The sequence below is a fragment of the Castanea sativa genome, chromosome 9 (assembly GCF_040712315.1).
Source record: "Castanea sativa cultivar Marrone di Chiusa Pesio chromosome 9, ASM4071231v1".
Lineage (NCBI taxonomy): Eukaryota > Viridiplantae > Streptophyta > Magnoliopsida > Fagales > Fagaceae > Castanea > Castanea sativa.
The window spans coordinates 3,150,417-3,169,844 of NC_134021.1; the positions used below are offsets into that span (position 1 = coordinate 3,150,417).

The following is a 19,428-nucleotide window of genomic DNA, read 5'->3' on the forward strand; positions in this document are numbered from 1 at the left end:
GAAAAACACCTCTTAGCCTCTTTGATAAAACCCTTTCTATGAAAACCATGATTATCTCTTCCTATACCTTATAGTTTGTATTAGAGATATGGACTTAGTGGGTAGGGGGCTGCACTTATTAATAAAAGAATATTTATGACTTATCAATTATATTTTAAAGAAAACTTGATAATAATCTCAAATAAAAGTATGTGGGGTATTATATTGAACCTCAGATCTCTTATTTCGCTCTTATTATTATTATTATTATTATTGAATTGTTAAAGTATCAACTTTTTTTCTCCAAGTAATCTCACATGAACTAATCATTTATACCATTTTTCTTGTGCATTCATTATAACGTACCACACAAACATTTATTTAAAGACAAAACTTGTGACCACTTTTTGCGACCAAACTTATTGGCAAACAAGTTAGAAAAAACGACAGTAAATTTCTAACAGTGCAAAAAAAAATTTCAAAAGGTTAAAACGACAACTGTTTGGTAGTCACCCAAAAACCCTCTAAGCGTGCGTTTGGATAGGGTTGAAAACTTAAAATTATTTTACTATTCAGCTTATTTTTGCTACTATTTATAGGTCCCATTACACTTTTGGATACTATTCATGGACCTCACTATACTATTTTAACTAAATTTTACAGTACTTTTAGCAATAAATTTTTAATTTTAGCAAAATAAGCGGTATCTAAACATTCAAATTTCCACCACGCGTTCTTAAAATTCCAAACACACTCAAGTGTTGTCTCTCTAGCAAAGCCCAGCCCGCTAAACAAGCACGTGACCATCAACCTCCACCTGTAACGACTAAAAAAAACAAACAAAACAAACAAGCAAACGGAAACGTAATAACAAGAGAGCTTTGAAAAATCCATAAAACTGAAACGGCTCACGCAAGCTTTTTTAGTCAGTTCACGCAAACACAAAACAGAGAAAAAAAGAAAGAAAGAAACGTTCAAATGTGCAGAAATTCAAGGACTCGCCATTAGATCATTCCAAAACCCTAATCTCTCTCTCTCCCAAAAATGGCGGAGCTGAGCTTCAATCTCCTCCACACTCTCGATCCCAGGAGGTACAAATTTTCTCACTCTTATCTACGCAATAATAATAATAATATGTGCGCATAGTTCTCTTCTTTTTTCTTTTTCTTTTTTCTGGTTTCTCAAACGTGTCCTCAAACCCTAAATTTCCTCCCATTATTCGAAAACTAAATTTGACGAGTTCTTGGAAATTTTAGAGAAAATTAGGAAGGAAATTTTTTTTTTTTTTTTGATGAATGAATGAATGAATGAAGTGTGTGAAATGTGAGTGAGATGAGGTTTGGAGTTTTCTGAGTTTGGTGTAAAATCAAATCACAGCTATGGGCTGTAGAATTGCAGTTCTTTTTGAATTATGTTGTTGTCCTTGGTGAGTAAGCGTAATTTGGAGGTTGGTTCTAGGTGAGTTTGGAAAAAACAACAACACAAATTGGTACACCTTATGATTTTTTTTGTTGTGTTGAATTCTTGGTTTTTGTTAATTTGTTTAATGTTTATAGCTTGAGGTTGGGAACTTGGGATTGTTGATTTTCGGCATTTGGGTTTATAAAATTATGAAATTTGTTGTCAACAGGGATGCTTATGGATTTGCTTTGAGACCGCAACACACACAAAGATATAAAGAGTATGCTAAGATCTACAAGGTATCCGCTATCGAGGTTTATCTTTGATAATACTAACTAGTTTAGGCTAGGCTTCACTCTTCTATGAAACTGGTACTCGTAGATGCACGTGCAAAGTGCAATTTGCGGAGAAGTAATTCATTGTTACTATCTGAAACAATATTACATGTTTTGACATTGAAGGTTTTGACAGTATAGATTTCGATTCCATAGTATTTAAATTTCATGTTTTTTTGTACTGGATAATTCTACACAAAACATGAGTTTATGGATAGGATAGTAAATGATTTCTAATTAAAAAAAACACATTTGGTCTGTTTGTTAAGACTTAAGAGAGAACGTGTAATCTGACAGAGGAAGTTTCAAAATATTAATCAAATTAAAAGTTATTAAGTGGTGTAACATTAACACTGTGTGTAACTTGATGCTAACTCATAGAGGATTCATTTTTCTTTGTAGGAACATCTACAAATATGATGACTTTTGTTCTAGTTATAAATAGACATTATCTGTTCTTCCACTGAGAGGACCTGTTTGTGATTGTTTGAGCAACTCGCATACTAGCCTATTGGACTTACAGTCTATTTTCTAAGATTTTTGAAATTAATAAAGCACACGGGGTGTTTTAACCACACACACACATATATAAAGTACACTCATTCATATATATATATATATATATATATATATATATATAATATGAGATCTGATAAATCATTTCCATTTTCAATGTGAAATTTATCCTTTACCATATATGCTGCATTAAAGCAGATATTTTTTTAAGAGTTTTTATTTTGATAGTTAAAAATTTCTCATCAAAAAATAGATATAAAGTGATAGTAACAGGTCAGTAAGTCCAGCTTAGAGAGATATTTATGGTTTCAGGAGGAGGAAGGGGAAAGATCAGATAAGTGGAAGGAATTCCTTGAGCGACTTGCAATATCTGATCAACCGTGCTCTTCTGACGAGGAATATAAAGAGACATTACAGGTTGAAGCTACTGAGTGCAAAGTAGAGACTGTTTTAGAGAGTGAGGAAAGTGATGAATCAAGTGGTAGGAAGTCAATCTCTGATGGTTCAAAGGAAAGAGATCTTGAAAAGGAGGTGCATCATTCTAAAGAAACAAAGACCCATGAGGTCCAAACATGGGCTCAGATAAGACCATCCCTCAGTGCCATTGAGATTATGATGAGTTCTCAAATTCGGACGAGCAATGATATGATAGATGAGCAGAAAACTATAAGTGGGGATCATCTTCCATCTATAGAAGAGGCAAAATCTCCAGGAGGGGCTTCTGAAGAAGAATTTGACGGAGACATTTATGTTAATGCCACATCGGATGACAATGCGAATGCTGCCGGGACAGTAACTACAGAAGTTGATAAGGTCTCTTCCAAAAATTTATTTCCTTTGAAAGAAGAAGTGGAGTTCCTAGTCCGGGGGGGAGTTCCCAAAGATCTCAGGGGAGAGGTATAGTTAACATTGATGAGTTCATTTATTCTCCATAATAATGTTCATGAAGAAGTGCAGTGTTTCCTACAATATTGCCATTACAGGTTTGGCAAGCCTTTGTAGGTGTAAAGACACGGAGGGTGGAGAGATATTACCAGAATTTGCTGGCACAAGAAGCTAATGATGGAGAACACAAGGAGCATGAGGACTCAGCTGGTGTACCCAAGAAATGGAAAAGGCAGATTGAGAAGGTCATTAGATGCATGCGCCTTGGACTTTATTTCAATTTGTAGGTGCTACTTCTTTTGCTTTGTGTTGCACTTTGGGTTTCTCCCTAGACTAACTTTTTTTATTTTCTCTTTGCAGGACATACCACGAACGTTCCCAGGTCATCCTGCTTTGGATGACAATGGTAGGAATTCCTTGAGGCGTCTGCTTTTAGCATATGCTCGACATAACCCCTCTGTTGGGTACTGTCAGGTAAAAGAATCATAAATAGTTCCTACTTTGTGAGTTTGCTTCTATGAAAATTCTTGCTTTCAAACATGCACCAGTTTACATAAACGCCTTTTCCATGAGGCAGAATGAAGCCCAAATCCCATGCTCTGTCATGGGTAAGATTTTTAGATAATGTTGCAAAAGCCCCTTCTTGGCTCGTAGTTTTCTTTTAGAAACATTCTTCTTAACTCTCTTTCTCTCAAATCTCTCATTTGCTTGGTTTCATCTACTTTATATTAGTATTGTACAAAGTCATCATGATTTTGCTAAAATATGTATAAGAATTGGTCATTTTGGAAACAATCTGGTATCTGGTAATGACATTTAAGCCTTAAGGATATAATATACTCTGATCTTGTTAATTTAATGTGTTTTGTTAATGCTGCATCATCTTTGTAAAGTCTCCTCTCGTTCTATGTATTCTTTAAATATATATATATATATATATATATATATATTTTCCTTACCTTTTATCTTTCGGGGTTGCTCCACTAAATATGTTTCAAATTTGCTTCTGAAGGAAAACTTAGAACCTTGGGTACCACAAGTTACATAATGGCTATAAAACTAGTAATTACCTATATATATATATGTAAGGTTATAAGACTAGTAATTACTTGATTTAGGCTGACCCTTACTATCTTGAATTGATATAAAGATTAGTGAATCCATGTTGATGAAAGATATCTTTATTAGCTTTTAACTGGTAGGTTATATATCCTTTATTAAAAAATAAAAAGGAAAAAACTCCAGGACATGGTAGAGTTTTCTTGCTACGTTGAGTTGGTCTTGAGGTATTAAAAATCCTATGTTGTGGATATATATGTGTCTTTCTTTTTTGGTTTTTTTTTTTTTTTTTGGGAGGGGGGGGTGGGGGGGGTGGGGTTGGTGGAAGATTATAGTTTGGTTGAAGATAGGCAAAGTTGTAGTTTTTTGGACATCTTAAGAGTTCCTTTAATCCAAACTTAACTTTGTAGGCTGTGGATTATTGATTGCTACTGGAGTTCATCTCCTTTTCTTATATTGTTAGCCCTTACTATAGTTTTGTGTGTCAATATGCACACACGCATATCATGTGCATACACACACACACAAATATAGGAGTTAGGTTAAAGTTATACCGGTGTAACTTCTATTAATGTTACATCACTTAACAATTTTGCATTTGATGTGTATTTTAACAATTCTAATGTTGGTTTACCTTGTCACCTTATATCCTCTATAAAATCTATACTTATCTCATCTCTAAAATGTTTAAATTTCATTTTTTTTGTATTTTATTTATACGTAGAACATGAGCTTATGAGTCAAGTAAAGAACATTTGATTGATATGAAATTTGGCATCTGAATTAAGAACAAATAAAACATGTAATTCAACAATAGGATTTCAAATTATTAAATTAATTAAAAGTTATTAAGTGGTGTAATATTAAGTAGTAACAAAGAGTTACACCAGCTATAAATCTAACCTGACCTAAACATATATTCTTGTGTGTGTGTGTACTTATATCTGTTCACACACACACATGCCACACATTTGTATGTTAAGAATTGTCAAAAAAAATTGTTGTGTATTTTCAAAAGGTTCCCTCAAACATCCACACAAAAAAAATAAATAAATAAAAATAAAAATAAAGGAAAAACTGCTAAGGCATTCATTTCCTGACATGACATTTTGAAATTCCCTTGTGACATTCTTGTAAGAACTCTTGTTTTAAGTTCATTTAAATAAATTTTACTATAATGCTCTTTTGTCTGTTGATAAGTGTTAGGGTCTGTTCGGTTGGAGGAGTGGAAAAGTAGAAGGATGAAAAATTGTGGGCGGATGAAAAATATTTAGTTTTCCCTCTTATGTGTTCGGTTGGAGGGGTGGAAAAGTAGGAGAGTGGAAAACTCTTTTGTTCGGTTGGAGAGAAAAATGGAAGGATGGAAAATGTAAATTGACTATTATACCCTTATTACATAATATGTAAGAAATAGATTTATTTGTACTCATTACATAATATAAAATTTGTCCCATCATATATATAAATTTTTATTTTTATTTTTATTATTATAATGTAAAAATTAGATTAGGTCACGTTGAAAAAAAAAAAAAAAAAAAGAGAGGAGAACGTTCAGGTAACGTTGAAAAAAAAAAAAACGTTGAAGATAAGGTCACGTTGAAAAAAAAAATAGAGAAGAGAATGTTCAGGTAACGTTAAAAAAAAAAAAAAAAAAAAAAAAAGAGAGAGAGAGAAGAGAACGTTGAAAAAGAATAGGTGGGGAGAGCGTATTTTTGTGAAAGTGCTATCATAACACTTTTCTCTCCAGATTTTCCTTCCGATTTGGAAGGAAAAAAAATGTGAGCCTGGAGAGAAAACTTTCTCTCCAGTTTTCTCTCCTTCCTATTTTCCTTCCCCAAACGAACAGTGAAAAACAATATTTTCCACCCTATTTTCTTTCCTCTATTTTCCATTCTCCCTATTTTCCACCCAAACAGACGGACCCTTAATGATCTTATCCTTGTGGTTAATCATGATTATTGTTGTTGTTGTTCTTTCACATTAGTATCAAATTACGTGCAGGCAATGAATTTCTTTGCTGGTTTACTGCTTCTTTTGATGCCAGAAGAGAATGCCTTTTGGTAAGTTTGATTGAGATCATGCTGTAATAGGATTTCTGAATGGGGCATTATTTGCAATTGAGGCACAACCTTTCTGTTTTGGGCTCATATAATTTTTTGTTTTTGTAATTGACTTTAAAAAGTTGCATCCTTGTTAAACATGACTGCACTGTAAAATCATTCTTTTCACTAACAGGCAGACATGAGAATACTTGGGTTAACTATAGAACTGATTTTGTTTTTGTTGAAGACGAGAATAAAATAATTTAGAGAAGTGGAAGTAGGAAAGAGAAAACACAAGGGTTAAGTGGTTTAGCCTAACTGCCTATGTCCACGGGATACATCCTTAGGGGCTACATATTTTAATGTATTCTCAATTGTTGATTACAATGAACTCTAGTAGGGTATATATAAGAGCTAGGGTTAGGCCTACATGGGCTTACAATATATTGGGCCTCTTGGGCCATTATGTTAACATAAACCCAAATCTTTATTAGTTTTCATGGAACCTTTCAGGACTTTGGTAGGCATTATTGATGATTATTTTGGTGGCTACTATACAGAGGAAATGATTGAATCTCAGGTGAAAATTTCACCATAGTTTTTTGCATTTTTTTTAATTGCATCCTGATTTATAATTTTCTATATTCATTTGGACAATGATAGATCTAGTATTCAAAAAGTAGTTTTCAATTATGTTTAAATGATCTCTTCTGCTTTATCAGGTGGACCAACTTGTGTTTGAGGAACTGATGCGTGAAAGATTTCCTAAATTGGGTTTGTCAATTTTAAACATATGCTATTTTTGTCATTCTCTTTTGTGATTCTTTTCATTAAATGAAGCAGTGTGGGTAGTTTTTTATTCCACTTATGCTTCTGGTGCAGTTAATCATCTGGATTACTTGGGAGTGCAGGTAGCATGGATATCTGGACCCTGGTTCTTATCCATTTTTGTGAATATGCTTCCCTGGGAAAGTGGTGAGGTTTTTGTGGTGTGTGTAAACAAGATTGATTTTTCAACTTTTTGTTGATCATACATGCTTATCTTTTTATGGGTTACTACTTTCCCTACAGTTTTTCGAGTTTGGGATGTTCTTCTATTCGAAGGAAATCGGGTTATGCTGTTTCGAACAGCACTTGCTTTAATGGAGTTATATGGTACTAGGATGTGTGTGATTTGTGTGAAGTTGCATGTGAGGATGCAATTTTTTTGTAATGTAATTTTTTTGTATGTAATTTTCTGTCTGTAGGTCCTGCTTTGGTTACAACTAAAGATGCTGGGGATGCAATTACTTTGTTGCAATCCCTTGCTGGCTCTACATTTGATAGTAGTCAGCTTGTTTTGACTGCTTGTATGGGTTTTTTGGCTGTAACTGAGGCTAGATTGCAAGAACTGAGAACAAAACATCGGCCAGCTGTACTAGTAGTAGTGGAAGAAAGATCAAAAAGGGGTCGAGTTTGGAAGGATTCTAAAGGGCTTGCATCTAAATTGTATAGTTTTAAGCATGATCCTGTATCACTAATAGAAGAAAAGAAATCCACTGAAGGAGGTGATAATCTTGCAGATGAAGATAAATCTTCTTTAAACGGGACCACTAATTTGGATGAATTGCTTAATGGCCTAAGTGTTGATTCAGAATTAGATTCTCTACCAGATCTTCAAGAACAGGTAGCTTTCTCTCATTTTCTCTTCTATACATAGTGCTTGTTTGATTTTTGAATACCATGCATGTACTAGACACTATGTTGTTGATTTATTAATCTTGTGAGGTCCATCAGAAAACAAATGTTATTTTAGTCTTCTTCCACCTTGTCCATTTTGACATCATTCTGGTTATTGGTGACTGGCCTTGTTGGATCAATTACATGAAGTTAGACTTCTGGAGTGAGATTCCAAAGAGTGACAATGGCTTCAGCTATAGTCTTTCCTAACATAGCAAAAGGAATTATGTTTAGCCTTCTCTCTCTCGCTCTCAATCAAATTATACGGAAGATCATTTAAGTTGTTGGTAGAAGCTTTTTATTTTTTTTTGGTTAGGCACTTAGCAAAATTATTCACTTGAGGCAATCCAATTCTGTTTGGTCCTAAATTTTCCTCATTTAAAATATATCTTATTAGAGTGTTTAAGACCACTGCTGAAGATTTTTCAAATACAAACCTAAATTAACTAGTTTTGCTTTGGCCTTGCCTTGAGTAAGTTCATTGTTTATCTGCTGGGGGGAAGTATCATCGCTAAACCCCAGAATGAAGAGAAAAGGGGAAAAAGAACTCAGAATTGACTCTTGATGTGAATTGTTTTTTTAAAATGATAATTCACTGTGCCACTGTCCTTGTTATAATTTTTATTCCCCATTTTTCACCTCCAAATTTTGATGATGCTTGTACGTTTTATGCTTGTCTTTAGTAATTATATATAATATTTGGAATTTTTGTGGATATATGTGAGTCAAGTCATCTCAACAATGCAAAACTACACTTGCAACACTCATAAAAATTTAAATGTAATTCTTTGACTTTCAAAGTTCTTTTACATAATTTCCAATGAGCTCTAGCTCAAATGGGCACTTCCTCCTCTCACAATTATGGGGTGAAGTTTGAGATTGTGCGTTCGAGACTGCTAACTACATGAGTAACTTACCAATGGAAAAGGTATTTTACATAATTTTATTATAATCAGTCATCTTCTAATCATTTAACTTTATTACATCCTTTTCTCATTCTATAAATTCTTTTGGATAAGTAGTTTTTTTTTTTTTCTTTTTTAATATGTTAATAGTTACAACAATGGAGAATTTGAACCGTCGATGTCTATGTTGGAAATACTAGGAGATGCCAATTGAGCTACAAGGCTTTAGGCAAAATAACTAATAAACTACAACAGTATCTGAGCATAAGTACATTTTAAACTTTATTACATCCTTGTCTCATTCATAAATTTCATTGGATTAAAACTTTACTCCACAGTTACAGTATTTACAAATGTGCATCCTTTGTTGACCAAAATAGTTGGCATAATACATTTTTTAGATATTCAATAAATGTGGTATATTTTATGTTATTGTTTATTGAAGGATTTGTAATGTTAGTTCTGAAGTTTATCTTCCTAGAAAATTGTACCAAATTATTGAAGATTTGTAGATTATCCATTGTCAATTCAAGCATTTAATATATGACTCCTTGGTCTGCTTTGATATCAGTTCCCAATCTTTTTGTTGCTTAATTCCACAACTTTAATAGACTGAATGAATTTTTATTCTTATGATTACTCTGCACTTTTTAGCCAGAACATTTCTGTGCATGTTATCTTGCAAACTGCACAATTTCCAGTCATACTATCTGATTTTATTGCAAATGCATTTCACTTGTAACCATTTGACAAATACAACCAATCCCTGCACAACTCCTTTTAAAGTTCAATCATTAACAGCTTATGTGCAGGTGGTTTGGCTGAAGGTCGAATTGTGCAGGTTGCTGGAGGAGAAAAGAGCAGCTGTCCTCAGGTTAGAACTATGTAGTTTCTGCATCTTTCTAGTAAAAATGAAAGATGTGTTAAAGATAAATAAATAAATGACTAATTTAGTACATAGGGTAGGAGGCCAGCCAAGTTCAGTGTTAGTTCTGCCCTTATTTGGTCTACTTATCTTATCCACTCTGCATCCATGTACCTTCCTTACTCAGAGAACTTTTTGTATTTAGCCTTCTTAAAGCTTTTGCTTTCTTTGCATAATATTTTTCCTTTTTCTGCCCTTATAATTGCGAAACTTCACAAAGTCAACTCTATGCCCAATTTTCTAACTATTTTTATCTAAAGAGTTGCTCAGTGACAACTTCTGATACTAAGATCAATCAGTATCTATAAAACTCTATAGATGGCAATTTCAAAACATTGATGATTCTTATAATGATATATAAATATGTTAAATATGACTTACGACAACAATCATGTAATATACTTTTGTGACTCCTATTCTTTTCCAGGGCTGAAGAGCTGGAAACAGCACTTATGGAGATGGTCAAACAAGATAATCGAAGGGAATTGAGTGCAAGGGTATATTAAAGTTTATTTATAAGATTATAAGTATTTTTGTCTGCTTATTATACCACATTGAAAAATATATGTGCTGTTATAGCTTTAAAATGGACATGAATTGGGTTTCCTCTCTCTCTCTCTCTCTCTCTCTCTCTCTCTCTCTCTCTCTCACACACACACAGATTTGGATTTTTTCCCTTAAACTCTGTTGGATTCTTTAAATAAATTTTATAAATTTGCTGCAGTTAATGTGATAAATAGCCTCTCTAAAGCATTTTATGTGTCAATGCTCTATTTATTTATAGTCAATACTTTCCAGGAGAGTGGATACTTTCTGTTTCTCTAAAATCCTGCAAGTATTATATGTGATTTTTAGCTCTCATAAATATGGAGTGTTGAGGGTAGGTTTATGAGTTTAAGATCTACTCATTTTCTTCTTTTTGAGAAATTTAGCGATGGCAATGGTACAAGGTGAGGCTGGATCATGGTTGCCTGCAAGGGAGTTTCCCTGCCCCTTGGCGGTCCACACATAATTTAAAATATACAATAATATGAAGATTGATATTGAATAACTAAAACCAAATCTTTTCCAAGCAATAATACTCAATAATACAAAGCAACCACTCATTCACACCAAAGTCAAAAATTCATCCCCACCACACCTGGTGGTCAGGGCAAAGATGTTGCCCTGTCCCCACCCCTTCACCTGTTTGGGGCGGGCCATCCATACTCATAACTTGCTACGAATTAGTGTTTTAGATCCATGAAGCAGAAAATGCTTGAGATGTCTTGTTTGTGATCTTAATAATATTTGACTTTTGCTTCACTAGTTTATTGTGTACTACTGTACTGATGGAGATGAAAGAACAGTGGCTTTATATAAGTAAAACAACAAGAACAAAGCCTTTGTCCCAATTTCTTGTGGTTGGCTACACATCCTTGACAAATTAGTTTGTGTTGGCCACATGTATTCTAGTGGCTTTGTATTAGTATAAGATCATTACATGGGAACCAGATCAGTCTCCAAGTACAATAAGTTCCCTCTTCCATAAACTCTTTGTCAGCCATTTGCTTGTAATAGAGTGACTAAATTTTGTGCTGGTCGTCAACCATCTTGCTTACAAGGTTTAAATATTTTTATATTATCCTGCAGGTTGAGCTATTGGAGCAAGAGTTAGCAGAGCTAAAGCAAGCCCTTGCTGACAAGAGAGAACAAGAAACTGCAATGCTGCAGGTCTAGTTATTCCAGATGTTTTTTCTCCAAAGAATGATGTATACTTTGTGTGTGAGTCCCATAGAACTTTTTAATTACTTTTAGATGCTATAGGTCCTCATGCGGCTAGAGCAAGAGCAAAGGGTTACTGAAGATGCTCGAATAAGTGCGGAGCAAGATGCAGCTGCCCAGAGATATGCGGTTCATGTGCTTCAGGTTCTTTCTGATCTTTGATGTGTCCTGGTTATTACAGATCATAGTAGAGTCTATGGAGTTGTGCAAAGACAAAAGTAGTCTAAAAGTTTTAATTCACATGTCTGAGGTAGGCTTGTCTGCTCTATGAATCAACTGAGTTTAGGTGGCAGTTTAACATGCCAGTTTTAATTTTTACATTTGAAAAACCATGTAAACCACCTATCCATCATTCCTTTGAAGCATTCTTCTATCTTTTCTCAATTACATTGAGAGGCATTCTGTTCACTAAGGTTATGATCTCAATAATGGTTTTTTTTTTCCAATCCTCTCATGGTAATATAAACCCATATTGTTCTTTTTCAATCTCTCGTGTAAACCCATATCAATATATGAACTCTAATGAGATTTGGCCTTTGTCTGACTTAACATGATGGTGATTGTTGCTAGATACAAAATCCTTCTCAATGTTTCCTCAATTCAGCCAATTTATGGAGCTTCTGCTATAATCCTTTTGAGTACTATAAATTTTAATCAACTTGTTCAATGATGATGCTTGATCTTGATCGGGCTCATTACATGGTTGTTTCTTTGGCTCTCAATATTTTGCTCCAAATCATTGTGTTATCTTACCTACCATCTTATAAATAGCCCCTCTGCTATCAAATAAAGTGATAAGAATACAACTCAGGTATTAACTCTTATCATTTGAGGGGCTTTGTAACCTCTTATTGTTACCTTTTATTTGTGGGTATAATAATCATGAGGCATACTATATTTGTCACTATGTGTCTCTACTTTTTTCTCACAACTAGAATGAAGTTTGTTGTTTTATGAATTCTAGCACTTCTACTTCTGTCATGTAGTGTGTTCTAAATAAAATAAACTTATGGCAAATGAATGGTTCTAGAAAAAAGTAGTTTTAACCATTCTGGTTATTCATCTTCTTATCCTTAACCAACATCAAATTAAAGATCTCACAAAACAACTATATTTAACTTTCTAGTTTTTTATTACGAGTGATGATTACACTTAAATCTCAACACGATGATATATATGCAGGAAAGATATGAGAAGGCTTTGGCTTCAGTCGCTGAGATGGAGAAGAGGGTGGTTGTTGCAGAATCAATGTTGGAGGCTACCCTGCAATACGAATCTGGCCAATCGAAAGCACATGCTTCTCCACGGTACATGAGAATTCTCTTGACATCAAATTTCTGTTTCATATTCAGTTTAATCCATGTGTAGTCAAGATCTTTTGATTGTTGATTTTGATGATTAACAAAACTCCTCAACTAACATCCTGAAAATCCTTGGTTGGTCCTTTGAAAATTTTGGGTATGCAGTCCTCCTGGATGTAAATAACAATTCTTTAATCTGACTAAGTGAATCAGCAGGTGTTCAGCTCTTTGCTCCATTAACATAATGATCCTTTCCTATTATGGCCTTCAATCTTCTAACTTTTAGTGGATGGACAAAGGTAAATGCCATTGTCTTAGATTAAATGACACAGATAGCACCTTTGCCAAGAGTTTTGTGGCTCAATGGCATTACAAGGAGAATTGGGGTTCAAATGCCCCTCCCCCACTTGTTGTAAGTAAAGAGGGGGAAAAAAGAGATAGTATAAGCAACAGAGAGATGAATGGCAAGGTGGGAGTTCTTCTTTCAAATCTGATTTTTGAAGCATGGGAATTATCAGGTCACAGGTTGTTAACTTGATATATTCTTTCGTACCTGCTCTGTGATAAATGTGCTATATGTACCTTAAGAGAATTTTCAAAATATATGATCAATAGTCAGTAAGTATCAAATGCAGTTATAAGTGTTTATCAATCCATTGCCTCAACACTTCTAGATGATTTTAAAGGTAACTGCTTTTGTAGGTCCACTCGTAATCAAGACACTCCCACAAGAAAGACAGGTCTATTGTCATTTGGACTTGGTTGGCGTGATAGAAACAAGGTAAAACATTTGCACTTTGCTTTCAAGAGTTGTTATTTCATTTTTCTGTCATTCAGTCTACAATGGAACAATGGTGACTGAAACGTTGTTGCTGATATACTCCAAAACAGTCATCAATGGGTCATAAGACAGTTCGAAAAGCAATTTTTTTGTGTCATTCAGTTTCAAGAGTCAGTTTTCAGTTTTCTATTTTTGACCATCTATGCATTAAGTAGATTACGAAAAGTGAAGTTTTATGGTCCTTAATGGCTTAATTGTTCTGATACTTCCAAGTTGGCATTGCTCTCTTCTTAAGTTCGCTTTAAGCTATTCTGGTACACCTATATGTGCTTGGCATTGTTTATAAATCTTGTCAACTTATATGCATTCCTTTAACAGGGCAAACCAACTGATGTTAAGGAGTCCAATTTAAGTCATTCCACCAATGAGGGAATGGACCCAAGCTCTTCAGAGAAAGAAACAAAAAACGAGCAGAAGGAAACTTAGTGGGGAATTGAAGAGGTAGACTCAATGCAAAGACTTTCTTATATTGAGCTCCTAATGCCCATGTTCTTAATTGTTGTCCCGTGTAGTCACTATCGTTCCTATTGTAAATTTGTAATCATCCAATAGGAGTTGGAGTGTGAAGGGCCATCTATCTGTACCATTGTCAATTTAAATTGATACATCAATTCCATTTTTTTCCCCTCCCTCACCTGGTCACTCTTTTAAGTGTACAGAAAATAATTAGATCTATTTTTATTAGAATATTTATTTATAATAAAACATCATCACCGTCCTAGAAAGAGATTTTGTTTTAGTCAAATATTTGCATCGATGGCTTCCTTTTGCTTGCTATGTCTTTACCTAAAAAATAGAAATAAATGCACGAACCTCAAGCAAAGTATTTTCTTTCACGTCTACAGAAAGGATCCTTCAATTAGTTTGAAGAACTAGAAATTGTTCAAAAAGATTATTTGCAAGCTGCCACGGAGGGGGTAATCCATTTACTGATCTACTTCTAGCACGCATTTCGGAAATGATTCAAATCCTCTAGATTTTCTAGAAGATTCCACCAGTAGATTTCCTAGAGCATTCCACTAATAATATTATTAAAATAATAAAATAATTTAACAAACAAAACAATTAAGAGTATTGTTAATGAAATGCTGATATGACAGAATTTAGACCCTTAAATTATAAAAGAGCGGTTAGGATTTAAAGAAATCTACTGGTAAAGTACCCTAAGAAATCTAGAGAATCTAAATCACAATTCTTATCGCTATCCTCTTTGTTCTAGGAGAACAGGGGGGCCTGGCGGGCTCGTTGGACTTGCTGTGTATCAGGGTCAAATTATTGTGAAGTAAAAAGTTAAAGTCGTGACAACATCAGCAATGACTGGCCACATATTTTGGCTGCTTCTGAACACACATTGCAGCAATGGGAAGGGCTTGGTACAAGTCCCTCGGAGGAAAGTGACATTAGAGCACTGCATCAGCCATTTGTGACAATTTCTCCCGGTTTTTAAACAAGGATCAGGCAACTGTTGCCAATTCAAGATGAAAATTCATTAAATATCGACATTGCAATTTTCATTAGAGATAAAAATCATTTTCCAGGTCTCTGTTTGCTATGTACTTGAGAATCTCAAGCTGCATATAATTACAAACTGACATCGCAAGGAGGGAGTACACAATCATATGCTAGCAACCTATTCGTTGAGATAATGTGACATATAAGGTTCATGTCTCGTCATATTTCAACCACATAGCAAACATCTTGGACTCGTGAAAGTGTGATAGAATCTAATGTGGTTGAAGCATGAGCATTTCCAGACTGCTGGTCGTTTATATTTAGTAATATCTTTATTATAAATGTACGTGTACTGGGATATGATCAGACTTTACACATTTATGTCTCCTTGACACTAGAGGAAAGCTGCCTTCAATTTCTCTAAAACACAGACAGAAAGAAAAGCAGAATGCATGAAGAGAAAAAAATAGAAAGAACCAAAAGGAAATGAGGATTTGATTCTCAGAAAAGAAGCAATGAATGCAGGTAGTTTATCAGCTACTGAAACCTTTCAACTTAAAAAGGCTTCCTAGATGCTTATGTATCATATAACAAAAGGATTTTACTAATGACACACAATAATATACCATTTTAAAAAAAAAAATTTATCGAGAATTGAAAAAATTTTGCAACTTTTTTAATCTCCATAAAATGTTTCCAAAAATAGATGACTTAATTAACCAGACCCTAACAAAAATACTGAAATTTAAGAAAAGGAAAGGATAACAGATAATCTCAAAGGAAAAGCAATTATACCGTGCACATCAAGCAGATCAGCAACAAAAAAAAAATGATAGCTTTCCAGCTTAATAAACAGAAATACATATCATCCCAACGAAAAAAAAAAAAAACTTAACGCCCTCTTTCAAATCCAATACGAGTTCTACTGGAACCTCCGTCATAGCCATCTCTCATTGAAGATCCAGCACTTGCTTTCATAGTCCCACCACTACCAACTTTATCGAGGGCTTTCTTACCCTTCTTCACCTCTGTCAAGAACTGATCCAGTCCAAATGGATCTAACTCTTCAGCCACCTGCTCAAACTCAAGTGGTCCATCTCTTGGAGCAGTCTTTTCAGATGCCCCACCGAAGCCCTTATCCGGCTTGAAGCGGTCAGTCTTCATGATCTTCTCCAATTGCTCATCAGCGCCACCATAAATCTCCGCATCAACATCTTTCTTTGGCCTGTATAAAGTCGAAAGTGTTGGCTGAGCAGTAAACAAGCCCTTGTCATACACATTGTACTGGTCATCAGTTGCAAATCCTGAGTCCATTCCTTTCTCCTGGTTAAAGAGTCTTTGGTCATACATAACCTCTCCTCCTCTTCCTGCTCCAGCAGAAGCCATGCCAAGAGCAACCTTCTCACTAATATCACGATCTCTATCTCTTGTGATCTTGCTCTTTTTCCCCATAGCAGCATCCTTGGCTTCCAACCTTCTCTCCCTCTCCCTTTCTCGACGTCGCTCCTCTCGAATTTTTTCACGCCGCATGCGTTCTTCCCTTTCCTCCCTTGACTCCTTAGGCATATCCTTCTCTCTTTCCCTTGCATGCTCATAATCAACTCTCATATCAGAGTTATCCATGTCATTCTTCTCAGTGGAGATTGGAACAGCAGCAGGGGGTGCCACACCAGTTCTCTCCGAACGTGCCCTTTGAGCTAGTGCCCTCAGCTCCTGTTCTTTCCGTTCCTTCTCCTTCATCATCATCTCCTTTTGAACCTTTGATCTCATTGCTACAGCTTCTCGAGCCTTCTGCTCTGCAACATACAATGCTTCTGAAAGCTTTGCAAAATTATCATTGATCTGGACATCTTGAAGGCCCCTACCATCAGCTGCAAGACGCTTATCAAGAGGAATTGTATAACCTTTTGGGTTCTTCCAATTTGAAATGCAAGGTGGGATTTTCCAATCTTGTTGGTCCTTCACAGTCACGGGCCTAGGAGGAGAATGCATCACCGGCACAGGTGGGGACCCAGACGCCTTTGGAACACGCTTATGCTTGAACTTAGGTGGCTCAAGCGGATCCACGGGCATCTCCATCATCCTGATTATTCTCTCTTTAGCACCAGAGTTGAAAGCAACCGATTGCTGTGACGGTTTATACTTTATAAACTTTGAGTCAGAATTCTGTTTTGGCACATTTTTTGGTTGTGCCGCACTCAACCTCACATTCACAATCTTTTCAAGGGCAGATTTTGTCTCTTGGGTTGTCTCCTCAATTTCTTTCTGCAGCTCATCATCATCATCATCATCATCATTCTCTTCACTATCATTTTTCAAAACCTTTGGAATAAGATCTTTATGATCTGAGTAAACAATCTTGCGGGCATTCTCATTCTGCCTCACAATTGCATCATAGGCAACATTGCCATGGGCATCGACAGTAACGGGAAGAATCTTCGATCCAGGCTTCGATGATCTGTCCCTACCCATGTCAAGTGGGTACTGTGCGATATGGATCTCCGGAAACGCACCCCCATCCCCGAAATCCTCTACCTTTCTGGGAACAAAACCCGCTCGCTTCAAGTAAGGAGGAACAGGATTCTGCTTAATAACACTAGACTTCTCCGTCTCGGAGAAGTTAAACCTCTGCTTGAACCACGGATCATTCGAATGATCATAATACAAAGTCGTGGTCGCTTTGGCTGGTGGAAGAACATCCTTCAAAGAAGCCATGATTAAAATTAAAAATCACCAAAAACCCCACTACAGACCTGCAAAAAATAAAACCCAAAGACAAATCAATTAGTGCATATATACAAATATCACCATTTTTTTTTCTAACTAGTTAGGGACAAGCAGGTTAAATTTTCAATTTTTGTATAAAAGCAATTTTTTTGATAAGTAATTTTTGTATAAAATCATATAATTTATAAACAGATAGATCAAGCCAACATTCACACATATAATCAAACAGCACAAGCTCAAAAACAAAATCACACAGAATCTAAATCCAGAACCAATACAGAAACACAAATTTAAATTAGTTTATCGAAAAAAGAACAAGCTTTAATTGATGAAAACATCGATTATAGACCTCAAAAACAGAACCTTAACCCTAACCCTAACCCTAATACCCATATATACCTGCAAAATCCTAATGAATACCCTCACCCAAACCCTCAAAAATCACCAAAAATCCATACCCATACTACAATTTTTTTTTTTTTTTTTTTTTAAGAAACAGAAACAGGGTTAAATTCATAGACCTTATTCGAATCAAAAAAACATAACATAACTACATAAGCTGTGAGATGAGACGAGAGAAAGAAGAGTTACCTATTGATGTAATCGGCCGAGGATTTTCGGAGCAGAGAGAGTTTTTTCCTGACTTTCCCTTTGTCTGGTTTTAGGGATTTCAATTTTGGGGGAATCAATGGTTTTCGGAATCGAAAATATATAAAAAGATAGATAGGAATAATGTGTGTAGGGCGGTTGTCTTTTTGGTTTCTATGTCACGTGCGTTGCACATGAGTGTTTATAAATTAACCCATGGGCGTAAATTGTTTTTTCTTTTTCTTTTTTCTTTTTTTTTTCCCAAATTTGGGTGATAATCAAGTTATTATAATTTAGGAGCATTGGTGTCAATTCCATAACATCAAACTTGAGAATTACATGTATCAAAATGTTCTGTTTGGGATAAATTTTAGTTACAAGTAAATTGGATTTTTCAATTAAATTCAAATGAATGATTATTTTAGTTACGAGTAATAGTCTTTTTTGTTTCCATGTCACGTGCGTTGCACATGAGTTTTTAAAAATTATAAATTGCTTCCCCCCCCCCCCTTTTTAAAATTGGGTAATAATCAAGTTTTTATAATTTATTTAGGAGGTAAAGTGTAAGCATTAGTGTCAGTTCCATAACATCAAACTTGAGAATTACATGTATCGAAATGTTCTATTTGGGATAAATTTTAGTTACGAGTAAATTGATTTTTTCAATTAAATTCAAATACTTGATTATTTTGAATTTAGTTGTTCTTAGAAAATATACAGGATTTTAGGGGTATTGTACCTAAATTTAACGTTTTTGTTTTAATTAGCAAGTTGAAATAGCCACCCGAATAGAATTGAGAATATTTACAGAAAGTATCCTTGGTCCATAGTTTAGGATAAATTTGTGCAATTAAACCTTTTAATTAGTCATTGATTTTCTTTTGTGTCATTAATTAGTCTTATTGTTAAATAACTTTTTGTCATTAAAAAGATCTCTAAAATTCCAAACTCCCTTTCCCGTTATAACTATAGGACTTTTAAAAAAAAAA

At 34.8% G+C, this 19,428-nt stretch overlaps 2 protein-coding genes across 2 annotated transcripts; one reads left to right on the top strand and one right to left on the bottom strand.

Moving 5' to 3' along the window:
- The first annotated feature begins 833 nt into the window (after positions 1–833).
- On the top strand, positions 834–14,417 carry LOC142610575 (uncharacterized). The gene is made up of 18 exons (XM_075782417.1): positions 834–1,070; positions 1,610–1,679; positions 2,544–3,128; positions 3,215–3,361; positions 3,477–3,590; positions 6,177–6,235; positions 6,731–6,797; positions 6,940–6,991; positions 7,100–7,192; positions 7,289–7,372; positions 7,465–7,883; positions 9,654–9,715; positions 10,194–10,263; positions 11,399–11,479; positions 11,573–11,674; positions 12,713–12,837; positions 13,534–13,612; positions 13,991–14,417. Exons 1-18 carry the CDS (start codon positions 1,024–1,026, stop codon positions 14,096–14,098), a joined length of 2,364 nt encoding a protein of 787 aa, XP_075638532.1. The 5' UTR covers positions 834–1,023; the 3' UTR covers positions 14,099–14,417.
- Positions 14,418–15,868: 1,451 nt separating this feature from the next.
- Positions 15,869–18,582, bottom strand: LOC142610576 (SNW/SKI-interacting protein A). The gene is made up of 2 exons (XM_075782418.1): positions 18,443–18,582; positions 15,869–17,877 (listed from the first exon to the last, which is right to left on the bottom strand). The coding sequence occupies exon 2, from the start codon at positions 17,837–17,839 to the stop codon at positions 16,016–16,018; it is 1,824 nt and encodes a 607-aa protein (XP_075638533.1). The 5' UTR covers positions 17,840–17,877; positions 18,443–18,582; the 3' UTR covers positions 15,869–16,015.
- Between the last annotated feature and the right edge of the window lie 846 nt (positions 18,583–19,428).